Consider the following 13,146-nt stretch of genomic DNA (forward strand, 5'->3'; position numbering starts at 1 on the left):
AATCTAGATAATACAAAGAAGACAAAGGAAGGACAACTACTCTATTTCTGCTCTCATTACTCCTGAGGATTCATCAAGCAGCACTTTTAATATCTCAAGCACTGCTTCCTAACAGTCCGTCCTTTCTGACCAGAACAGGGTTAAAGGAAAACTAGGAGCAAAATGTTCTCCATTCCCTTCTTTCCATGTCATCTTCTAATTCAACCAGCTGTCTATCATATAAATATAATAAAGATATTAGCCTATATATAATATAGGCAAGATACTAGCCTATAAATATATATAGCCTAAATATAGTCTATAAATTAAGTGTATTTATTCTATATACATTCTGTAAATATAAAGATTATAAATATATGTGAACATTATGTACTTCATAAATTAGTGATATATGATACATATTATTATTTATAATATGAATTATAGTATAATATCTTAATACATAAATTATTGCATTTAATATGAACTACTCTTATTTATGTTATAAACACACAGCATAAACACACATCATAAACATACTTTTAAACATCATAAACATGTATGTACACATATATACACATACACATGCATAAAGATATCCTCATGCCTTTTCCATCATTTCTTGCTTAAGCCCAGTCTAAAGTTTACAAATGGGTAAATGCATTTCAACACTTTACACGCCTATACACAACAAGAAAGTACCTGACATAAAAGTGTCAAAAATAGTGCTTTAAAACCTCAAATAGTTTTTTTTTTAATCTACTGGGGGTCGATAAAAAAAATGTGGAATAAATCAGAAAAAATTAAGAAAGCAGAGATGCCACCTATCTTTTCAAAGTCCTATGCCAAAGGGCAGCACCCATTTTTGAAATGGTAGGAATAGCTAGAAAAGTTCTGACTTTTTGAGTTTGCCTGTGTAAGTGTTTTTATCTTTGCCTTTGTATTTATATACATGTGTTGAGGTCAAAATAAAGGGGTCAGTTAAAATATATTGTAGAAGACATAAGAAATTACTGAAGTTCTCAAAAGAGTTATAATATATATGAAAATTGGCAGGAGAAAAACAACTTCACGAAATAATTATCCCAAATATTGTCCTAAATATTCTTTCACCTTCCTGGGCCCTTCTCTTAGATGAAAGGATATATGTTCATGAGAAGATGGAAGAATGGCATATATGTGATTAGGGAGCCACCATTAATTAGCTTAGTAAACTTGATCACATAAATAGATACAGATGAATGAACATACAGACAAGTATCACTGTTTATATTAAGTTCCTAGAGCCAATGGTTTAAATGAATAATACTTTGATGGGTGACATTATCTTTTAAAATCTTACCTTCAATTTCTACATTCCTTTGAGAATCTTCCACACGAAAGTATGGAAAAGCAAATAAGAGTGATGCAGACCCTACTAAAAAGGAGGAGACTGTAATCCACCTTGGTATGTTTCCTTTCCCTCCATAGTATGCGATAAACACTACCACCAGGCAGGATGAAATATCGTAAGTCAATGACAAGAATACATTCTCAACGATGTTCAAGTAATTTTCCTGCTTAAAGCTCTCGGTGCTCAGATCTACAAGACCAAACACAACACCTAAAATGTAAAAAGAAAAGAAGCAATAATATGCATTAAACAATCTTTATAAAGACAAAATAGATCATTATAATCATTAAAAAAACAATTCACAATGATTTAAGTTTATTTTAAATTACTCTGAATGCTTAAAATCTATAAAAGCCTAATAACTTCTTTTCCAAAATACTAATAAGACTTCAGTTCAGTTCAGTTTATGTCTGACTCTTTTGTGACACCATGGACTGCAGCACGCCAGGGCTCCCTGTCCATCACCAACTCCTGGAGCTTGCTTAAACTCACGTCCATCAAGTCAGTGATGCCATCCAACCATCTCATCCTCTGTTGTCCCCTTCTCCTGCCTCCAATCTTTCCCAGTATCAGGGTCTTTTCCAATGAGTTAGTTCTTCACATCAGGTGGCCAAAGTACTGTAACTCCAGCTTCAGTATCAGTCCTTCCATTGAATATCCAGGACTGATTGCCTTTAGGATGGACTGGTTGGATCTCCTTGCAGTCCAAGAGACACTCAAGAGTCTTCTCCTAACCTCTATGATTTGCTACTGAACTTTCTTGGTAACTATTTTTAAACAGTATTTATGAGTAATTTACTAAAGAATGCGCTCTTTTTAATCATTTCACTTAGTATTTATCTTTATTTCAATGTATTATGCTTCAATTATTTAAAAAATAATAAATAACAATCTAATGAATATATTTTTATCTCCCATCCAGAATAGGAAATGAAACTTTCCCAAAATAGTTGAAACTCCACATGTACTCCCTAAACACATTCTTCACTCTCATGCCACAACCCATATCCTATATTTGAAGTTTACCATTTCTAAGCCATTTAACACTTTTTTTTGACAATGCATATATACGTCCTTAGACAACATAGAGTATCATTTGTCATGTCTTTGAACATTAAGTAAATGGTATCATATAGGGGCATTTCTATAACTCAGCATCCAACTGGGAAAAATAAACATACTAAATATTTGAAACAGAAAGAAATTGATCTAGGGGTTGGTTACAAAAGTAACACATTTGTTGGAATGAAAAGAAGAAAGTCACTAATCAAAACTCATGAAATATATGCCACTAACTGGAGCAGTGACTGGAGTGGCAACAGCTGCTGCTGCTGTCGGAGCTGCAGTCACTGCCTCTTGCAGGAAGCCACGCCCCACGCACCTAATAACACTATGAAAGTCCTAGTCCCGCGCTGTTTCCATGGCCCTTGCAGTTGCTTGAGACAGCGCCCATAAGTTCTGTCCCGCTGCAGCCTCCACTACTGTTGGTGTTGAAACTCGATTCACTGCTGACTATAAATCCAGGAGTCTCACTTACCCAGTACTGCTGCTGTTGCCAAAATTATCACCAGAATAGAGACAGAAAAAAGAGAAAGGCTTCCCCTGCCCCTTTTGCAAATGTTCTGCCACAGCCTCTTACTGGCAGCACCTAAGTGGAGGCCAACTGTCAAGGAAGTCTGGTAAATGTAGTTTTACAGGCTGCCAGTCCCCTTGGAAACAGGAGAGAGTTCAGAAGGGCAACAATGGAGTTTATGGGCAACAGACAACTTGAAGAGCTCACCCTCTGGACTACTCAGGACACATTTTCACCCTTCTTTCCATGTTTAAACTTCCATACCAAATTAACAGCAACATAATCATGCTTCTGCCAAATATGCCGCAATAATAATTCTTACAAAAAAAATGTTCTCGCTCTTTCCCCAGAAAGGTCATTCTCACCCTTCTTCAATCCAATCACAAAACTGAATGCATTTCTTCAATATAAAAATGAGTTGCAAGGTATAAATGGTATAAGTAAATAAATAAGTAAGCAAAGATGTAGGCCTAACTAAAACTGTGAGGGAACTATACTGAGAAAGAAATCATAATCAGACTTAGAACCACGGTTTAACAGACCTAAATTAGCAAGAAATAAGATATAAACATTTTTCTGTACCTAAAAGAATTTTTTTCAACTCTCATTTTAGATGTGGCCAAGGAGGATAATGGTCAAGGCAAAGAATGTCCTGTTAGTAACTGTGTCTGTCTCTGGGGTTGGGGTATTGGTTCCTCCTCTAATTCATGAATATTTTGCAACCTAGAGACAAATTTGTAAAGTTCTCTTCTACAATACTATTCTGTTAAATAGTAAGGAAAAGAGGAAGAGAAAAAATTAAAAACTGAAATACATACAAATGTGTATATGTTTGTGTGTGTGTGTGTACACATAAAACAAGAGAAAAATGCACAGTTGCTACATATTTTATTTAAATCTGAATATACCATAGTTGATATTCATAACTTCCTTTTTCCATTATTCACCCTTTCTTCTTCCTCTAGGTCTCAGATAACACATATGTAGGTTACTATCATAAAGTATATGCCTCCCTCTTTAGGATAGTACCAAAACTTTTGATTGCTGTCTCCCAGCTGAAGCCTCATCTGAGTCTTTAATAGGACAATATATCAATCTATAAGGCTAAGGGTTTCTAGTTCATGAGCTGTGTAGTAAGACCAGTGAATTCCATGAACATGAACGTCTTGATGTACTTCTTTGGCTGTAAGATGAGTTCCTTCATTAAAAGCAATGTGATAATACATAAGATGATTATGATGGTGCATGAGGCACTCATCAAGGCCAATTATAGTTGTTCTGGCAGAACTGTGGTGCTAAAAGAACCCAGATCTAAACATCTATTTCAGTCGGGAGAAATTAAACAAACAACATAATCAACCTGCCTCTAGGTAGCTGGTTGGTTTCTCTAGGGAATGAAGTTATTTCCTGGATTGTATTGAATTTTCCTGGTGGCAATTCAGGCACTCAAAAATGCAATAGTCAGATCAGCTCTGGTGAAGATAAATCCTTGCATTCAGCTCTCATATAAACTTTATCTCTAATGCAATTATCATTATAAATATGAGCCCATTGAGAACACATACAATGGCAGGGAAGAGGCTGATTAATATTTACAGGATAGTTTATCTACCTACTTCATTATTGATAGCTTCCTCTGCAATGGATTTCTTTTGGTGAACCATTCAAATAGGATAACTTTGCCCATTCAGAGACACATACTACTTACCCAACCTTTCCTAGTCACCAAATGGTCTAAACCATTAAGGAGGGCAGCATGGTATCTAAGCAATACAATCAGACATACTCTCCAATGTTTTGCCCACTGGAAGGATTTCCTTTTTCCTCTGTTTTTCAGGGCTATGCTGCTGCATATAACATCATACTGTAGCATACTTTGGCCTTCAAAAAACCACAGGTTCACCAAAGATCATGCTCTTTCTTAGTAGTAGATGGTAGAAATGAAGAGACTTTTCCTTCCTTTTAGAAGAGGTAGCCTGCAGCCTATCAGTTATATGCTGATATGCCAGCGTATCCCTAGAGGCATCGCTGAAGTGCCAGGCAAATTTTGGGTATATAAGATGTTATCTCCCATGACAGGTTTTATGTTAGTCATTCTAAGAGGGCTGGAATCTGATTCTAAATATGAGTCTAGTAGCAATGAGAGGTAGGATGGGTCAAGAGAGCAATCAGTGTTCCCTTAACTCAGGTGAAGTAAATTCAGTGTCTGCAAGCAAGCAATTGCTTTTTTGAGACATAGAAGAATGGTTGCCCCTACTGGGAAAGGAGGTTCAGGATTCAGGGTTTATAGTTGTTGGATTCATGGAAATCCATACTAATGCTTTTGACCCAGTTCTCAGGGTTCCACACTCCTACAATCAATGTCCCAACTCTCACACATGAGATCACATGAATTTATGAATTCAACTTATGCTGCAATTCTGCAAGTGTGGGTAAGGGTTACTATTGTTCCAAATACACAGTATGAGGCTAAAAGGGAAAATTCTCACAGGACCATCAGAGAACCTCACACATTTTCTAATCATGCCCTAAAATTCTCATTTTCCTTCTGTAACTTCTTCAGTGAAGTGAGAAACAGTCAATCCCAAAAACTTTGTAGTCAATAATACCACCATGGGAGTTAACTGCAGAAGCTATTGGTCTCCCAAAATCTTGACTCTAATAATAACTTTACCTCTGCAACATTTTAAATAACTCTTAAGTCACTTCATGTGTTGACTTCCAGTGTACCATTTTCCACAGGCATAAATACTGGTTTTTTTTTTCATTACTTTCAAGCCCAGTCAGGTCAGATAACCAATTTTGGATTCCTATCTTTAAAGGTTGATTTGTTTCTATTTTTCCTGGCTCAATGCCTGGTATGGAGTACTACATTAAAAAATCATATAATTTTTGCAATTTATAGACAAACTAGTTTTATTACATTAATGAAGCCAAAAATTTAGAAAACCATTTTCAAATATCTTTATATTATATATCATGACATTTACAAGATAAAGGAGTATTATTCCTGCTACACATCAGATACCTTAACCGATTTCTTAGCCACTTCAATTCACAATTTTTTCAAAGAATATGTTTTTAATATGATCTTATTTCTAACTGAATGAAAATGGACAGGAATGGGTGAATTTAACTCAGATGACCATCATATCTACTACTGTGGGCAGGAATCACTTACAGGAAATGGAGTAGCCATCATAGTCAACAAGAGTCAGAAATGCAGTACTTAGATGCAATCTCAAAAATGACAGAATGATCTCTGTTCATTTCCAAGGCAAACCATTCAGTATTACAGTAATCCAAGTCTATGCCCAACCAGTAACACTGAAGAAGCTGAACAGTTCTATGAAGACCTACAAGACCTTTTAGAACTAACACCAAAAACAGATGTCCTTTTCATTATAGGGGACTGGAATGCAAAAGTAGGAAGTCAAGAAACACCTGGAGTAACGGGCAAATTTGACCTTGGAATGCAGAGTGAAGCAGGGCAAAGGCTAAGAGAGTTTTGCCAAGAGAACACACTGGTCATAGCAAACACCCTCTTCCAACAACACAAAAGAAGACTCTACACATGGACACCACCAGATGGCCAACACTGAAATCATACTGATTATATTCTTTGCAGCCAAAAATGGAGACACTCTATAAAGTCAGCAAAAAAGAGACCAGGAGTTGACTGTGGCTCAGATCATGAACTTCTTGTTGCCAAATTCAGACTTAAATTGAAGAAAGTGGGGAGAACCACTAGACCATTCAGGTATGACCTAAATCAAATCCCTTATGATTATACAGTGGAAGTGAGAAATAGATTTAAGGGACTAGATCTGATAAGAGTGCCTGATAAACTATGGATGAAGGTTCGTGACACTGCACAGGAGACAGGGATCAAGACCATCCCCAAGAAAAAGAAATGTAAAAAAGCAAAATGGCTGTCTGAGGAGGCCTTACAAATAACTGTGAAAAGAAGAGAAGTGAAAGGCAAAGGAGAAAAGGAAAGATATTCCCATTTGAATGCAGAGTTCCAAATAATAACAAGGAGAGATAAGAAAGCCTTCCTCAGTGATCAGTGCAAAAAATAGAGGAAAACAATAGAATGGGAAAGACTAGAGATGTCTTCAAGAAAATTAGAGATACCAAGGAAACATTTCATGCAAGTATGGGCTCAATAAAGGACAGAAATGGTATGGACCTAACAGAAGCAGAAGATATTAAGAAGAGGTAGCAAAAATACACAGAACTGTACAAAAAAAGATCTTCACGACCCAGAAAATCACAATGGTGTGATCACTCACCTAGAGCCAGACATCCTGGAATGTGAAGTCAAGTGAGTGTTAGGAAGCATCACTACGAACAAAGCTAGTGGAGGTGATGGAATTCCAGTTGAACTCCTTCAAATCGTGAAAGTGCTGCACTCAATATGCCAGCAAATTTGGAAAACTCAGCAGATGCCACAGGACTGGAAAAGGTCAGTTTTCATTCCAATCCCAAAGAAAGGCAATACCAAAGAATGCTCAAACTACCACACAATTGCACTCATCTCACATGCTAGTAAAGTAATGCTCAAAATTCTCCAAGACAGGCTTCAACAATACATGAACCGTGAACCCCAGATGTTCAAGCTGGTTTTAGAAAAGGCAGAGGAACCAGAGATCAAATTGGCAACATCCGCTGGATCATCGAAAAAGCAAGAGAGCTCCAGAAAAACATCTATTTCTGCATTATTGACTATGTCAAAGCCTTTGACTGTGTGGATAACAGTAAACTGTGGAAAATTCTTAAAGAGATGGGAATACCACCTGATCAGACCACCTGATCTTCCTCTTGAGAAACCTGTATGCAGTTCAGGAAGCAACAGTTAGAAGTGGACATGGAACAACAGACTGGTTCCAAATCGGAAAAGGAGTACGTCAAAGCTGTATACTGTCACCCTGCTTATTTAACTTATATGCAGAGTACATCATGAGAAATGCTAGGCTGGAGGAAGCACAAGCTGTAATCAAGATTGCCGGGAGAAATATCAATAATCTCTGATATGCAGATAACATCACCCTTATGGCAGAAAGTGAAGAAAAACTAAAGAGCCTTTTCATGAAAGTGAAATAGGAGAGTGAAAAAGTTGGCTCAACATTCAGAAAACCAAGATCATGGCATCCGGTCCCATCACTTCATGGCAAATAGATGGGGAAACAGTGGAAACATTAGCTGACTTTATTTTGGGGGGCTCCAAAATCACTGCAGATGGTGATTGCAGCCATGAAATTAAAAGATGCTTACTCCTTGGAAGGAAAGTTCTGACCAAACTAGATAGCATATTAAAAAGCAGAGACATTACTTTGTCAACAAACATCCACCTAGTCAAGGCTATGGTTTTTCCAATAGTCATGTATGGATGTAAAAGTTGGACTATAAAGAAATCTGAGCGCCAAAGAATTGATGCTTTTGAACTGTGGTGTTGGAGAAGACTCTTGAGAGTCCCTTGGACTACAAGGAGATCCAACCAGTCCATCCTAAAGGAGATCAGTCCTGGGTGTTCATTGGAGGGACTGATGTTGAAGCTGAAGCTCCAATACTTTGGTCACCTGATGTGAAGAGCTGACTCTTTTGACAAAAGACCCTGATGCTGGGAAAGATTGAAGGCAGGAGGAGAAGGGGACGACAGAGGATGAGATGGTTGGATGGCATCATCCACTCAATGGACATGAGTTTGGGTAAACTCCGGGAGTTGGTGATGGACAGGGAGGCCTGGTGTGCTGCAGTCCATGGGGTCGCAAAGAGTCGGACACGACTGAGCAACTAAACTGAACTATTTCTAATTGTTCTTATAAGATTAACTAATTCAACAAAGTTGCTTTTATAGCTTTGCAATAAGAGTTAACTCAGAAGGCCAGGGTTACTCAAAAAAGGTCTGGCTTCAGAACTTGTCTTTGGTGGGCTCCTGGGAGAGGACTCTGAGCCCTTGGAATATTCTACCATATAAGAGTACTTTTTATATGCTGGAGGCTTTGGGCCACAAAGTACCATTTTGGTCGGATAGTTTGTGTTAGCAACATGATTTGCAGTGAATGCCTTTTCTGTTGTGTGTGATGGGTGGGATAATAGAGCCTGAGTAGCTGAGGTCAGTCACACAGATGTTGCATGTTTACATGACTGAGACACCCCCTCAAAAAAAAAAACCAAAAAAACCTGAATACCCAAGCTCACATGGTTGAGCTTCTTTGGTTGGCAACTCTTTGCAAGTGTTGTCATACATTGTTGCTGAAAGTATTAAGCAGTCCCTGTGACTCCACTGGAAATGGACAATGGAAGCTTGCTTGGCCTAGTTTCTTCTGGACATAGTCTCATGTGCCTTTTCCCTTTGTTAATTTCAACCTGTATACTTTCACTATAATAAGTGATATTCATGAGTATAACATCTTTCTCTGAGTCCTTCTAGTGAATCACTTAGCCTGAGTGAGGTTTTAGAGATGTCCAAAGTAATAGTTAATAAATTTTGAAGTGGTTAAGGCCTCCAAATGACTCTTTATTGCAAAGCATAATATTTTCATTGAGAAAACACTCTTTATAAGTATGTAAGTATCTAACAAGCTAAAGAAAACACTAATAAATAAAATATCTTCAGTTATATCTTTGCACTGAAATATTTCAGCCTAACACTCAGTTCAGAAAATCTTTCTTTGACAAATACTTTACAAGACAAAGCTCTTCAAATAAGTTGCCTCTGTTTGTGATTACTTTGAATATTTCACCAAGTTTAAGTGTCCAAAGTTATAGGTCTCCTTAATTTCAATTCAATATATGAAAATGAATCATTGTAACTTACTAAATTTTAAAAACAAAAGCCACATGAATAAATGCATAAAAAGCATTTGACAAATCTAACACCTTTTCATAATAAAAACACTTGATGAAACATGATTCAAAAACACATGAAACACTCCTTTGAGAGAAGGAGAAGGAGAACTTCATAAATTGATGAACTACATATATGCAAAACCTACAGCATACTGAAAAATTTAACTACAGAGGTAGCATATGATCCAGCAATTTCACTGCTAGGTATAAATTCCAGAGAAATGAAAATATGTGTCCACGGAAATACTTACACACAGTTCCAGTTCCACATTTAAGGAGCTTAGAGGTCACCACTATGTCCTAAGTAACAAACCAAATAGACTGAAAAAATAACACTCTTCTTGGATACATAAAAGATGGGAAAACACAGGGAAAACTTAACAAAATTTTGAATTCAACTGTCATCACAATTCATTAATCCATACATTTAATTTTGTGTTTGATTTCCAGAAATATGTGGTTAAAAAAAGTGATAGCTTATTTCAGGGCTTTCATGGGAGCCCTTGAATTTTCAGATGAAAACTTGAGCTGAGAATTAACAAACCCAAGTCTGTCATTTTTCCTTCACAAGTGTTTCAGTTCAGTTCAGTTCAGTTGCTCAGCCGTGTCCGACTCTTTGCGACCCCATGGCCATGGACTGCAGCACACCAGGCCTCCCTGTCCATCACCAACTCCCGGAGTTTACCCAAACTCATGTCCATTGAGTCAGTGATGCCATCCAACCATCTCATCCTCTGTCGTCCCCTTTTCCTCCTGCCTTCAATCTTTCCCAGCATCAGGGTCTTTTGTCAAAAGAGTCAGCTCTTCACATCAGGTGACCAAAGTATTGGAGCTTCAGCTTCAACATCAGTCCCTCCAATGAACACCCAGGACTGATCTCCTTTAGGATGGACTGGTTGGATCTCCTTGTAGTCCAAGGGACTCTCAAGAGTCTTCTCCAACACCACAGTTTAAAAGCATCAATTCTTTGGCACTCAGCTTTCTTTATAGTCCAACTCTCACATCCATACATGACTACTGGAAAAACCATAGCCTTGACTAGGTGGATGTTTGTTGACAAAGTAATGTCTCTGCTTTTTAATATGCTATCTAGGTTGGTCAGAACTTTCCTTCCAAGGAGTAAGCATCTTTTAATTTCATGACTGCAATCACCATCTGCAGTGATTTTGGAGCCCCCCAAAATAAAGTCAGCTAATGTTTCCACTGTTTCCCCATCTATTTGCCATGAAGTGATGGGACCGGATGCCATGATCTTGGTTTTCTGAATGTTGAGCCAACATTTTCACTCTCCTATTTCACTTTCATGAAAAGGCTCTTTAGTTTTTCTTCACTTTCTGCCATAAGGGTGGTGTCATTTGCATATCTGGGATTATTGATATTCCTCCCGGCAATCTTGATTCCAGCTTGTGCTTCCTCTAGCCTAGCATTTCTCATGATGTACTTTGCATATAAATTAAATAAGCAGGATGACAATATACAGCCTTGACATACTTCTTTTCCTATTTGGAACCAGTCCGTTGTTCCATGTCCAGTTCTCACTGTTGCTTCCTGACCTACATACAGGTTTCTCAAGAGGCAGGTCAGGTGGTCTGGTATTCCCAAAGGGCACTCAAAACATTTCATCTAACACCAGGGTCCTTATAGTCATCATTACTATCATAAGGTAAACTATAGCATCCACTCAGCTTTCAAGGTACATGCTTCACCTGGCATTTCATCCCCGTCAAGCACAGGTGACACCTTGATTAATTATGATACCACCACATGCCAAGAACTACCACCCATTTTCCACTGGCAAAGAGCTCAGAATTTCACTCAAGATTAAAGGCCCAACAAAACCAACCCTAAAATTCCAGCTTTATGAGTATATATCTTCTGGCACTACTCCTGATACCAATTCCATACTATTCTGAATTCATTCGGAAGAAAGAAACCACACAGTAATTTGAACAAGAAAATTTTAACATAAAGAATCATTAGCTATAATGAGGAATTTGCAAAACAAGGCATTAGGTAGTACAAGTAAAGAGAATGCTAAAGACTATAGAAACAGCCAGTACGAGGAATAGTCACTTCCCTTAGGACTGAGAGAGAGCATTCAAGGGCTAAAAGCGAGACCTTGTGAATAGGGCACAGCCATGGCTTACTGAATGACCAAGAAGTCACTGTGATGCCAGGCTAACAAAACTAGCAGGAAATCTATACTCTAAAACTTTGTGGTAGGTCTCCTTCTATGTACAGGGAGATCTCTTCATGAGAGATGCCAGAGTTAGCTTCCAGCCACTAGGGCTCTGGCCACCATGTACTGCAGGAGAGGGATACCAGAGAAGATGCACACACGCAGGAGCCTGATGATAGAGAAAGCTGTACACACTGCAGAGGCTCGCCAAGCAAACACCCTGTAACCAAGAAGCAATATTTCCTGTGCAGTGGCTCTCCAGTACCTCCTACTGCCAAAGTTGAACACTGTTACAGCTGGGAAAAAAAAAAAAAAATTTAGAGGGCCCAGGTCCATTTCCACAGAGTAGGCAAAATGGATGTTTGGAACTGAGAGGCAATAAATTGACAAATTGATTCTGAAAGAGTTCATGTAGGCACCCAATCTTACATAAACTCAGAAAAAAGAAGAGAAAGGAATGCGTCCAAATTTAATGAAGCCAGTATAACCTGATACTAAAGACAGGCAAAAACATTCCAAGAAAACTACAAACCAATATCCTCATTTAAAAAAATCCTTAGCAAAATTTTCACAAACTGAATCCAGCAATCTATAAAAACAAGAAAATAATATAGCAATAAGGGTTTATCCCAGGAATACAAGGTTGATTAAACATCCAAAAATCAAAAAACAGAATATATAATGTTAGTAGAATAAATAAATAAATATGATTGTCTCAATTGATACAGGAAAAAAACAATTGATAAAATTCAATACCATTGATGATAAAAAATTCCCAACTAACTAAAAATAAAAGGGAACATCTGTGAACTGGTAAAGAGTATCCACAAAAATTCTACAGTAAATATATTTAATTGTGAAAGGCTAAATGGTTTCTACCTAAAATCAGGAAAAATAAATTAATATATCTTTCAAAACTTCTATTCAACACTGCACTGGAGGTCTTAGTCACTGCAAGAAAGCAAGAAAAACAAATAAAAAGCATATAGACTGGGAAGAAAGAAGTAAAATTGTCCTGATTCACAGATGACATGATCATGTAGTTAAAAATTATAAGGAATCTGCCAAACAGCTCCTAAAAGTAATAAATTACTATAGCAAACCTGCAGAAGCGAAGACCTAAGTAAATAGATATACAACAGTAGGTATCAGAACACTCGATATTGT

General features: G+C 37.5%; 1 protein-coding gene across 1 annotated transcript in view; it reads right to left on the reverse strand.

The window, feature by feature from the left end:
* LOC133062919 (solute carrier organic anion transporter family member 6A1-like) overlaps positions 1–13,146 on the reverse strand; it is a 117,425-nt gene that overhangs the window by 86,650 nt on the left and 17,629 nt on the right. Inside the window, 1 exon segment of the mRNA XM_061152256.1 lies at positions 1,322–1,582. Within this exon segment, the coding sequence (XP_061008239.1) occupies positions 1,322–1,582 (261 nt within the window).

This window comes from Dama dama, chromosome 9 (genome assembly GCF_033118175.1).
Source record: "Dama dama isolate Ldn47 chromosome 9, ASM3311817v1, whole genome shotgun sequence".
Lineage (NCBI taxonomy): Eukaryota > Metazoa > Chordata > Mammalia > Artiodactyla > Cervidae > Dama > Dama dama.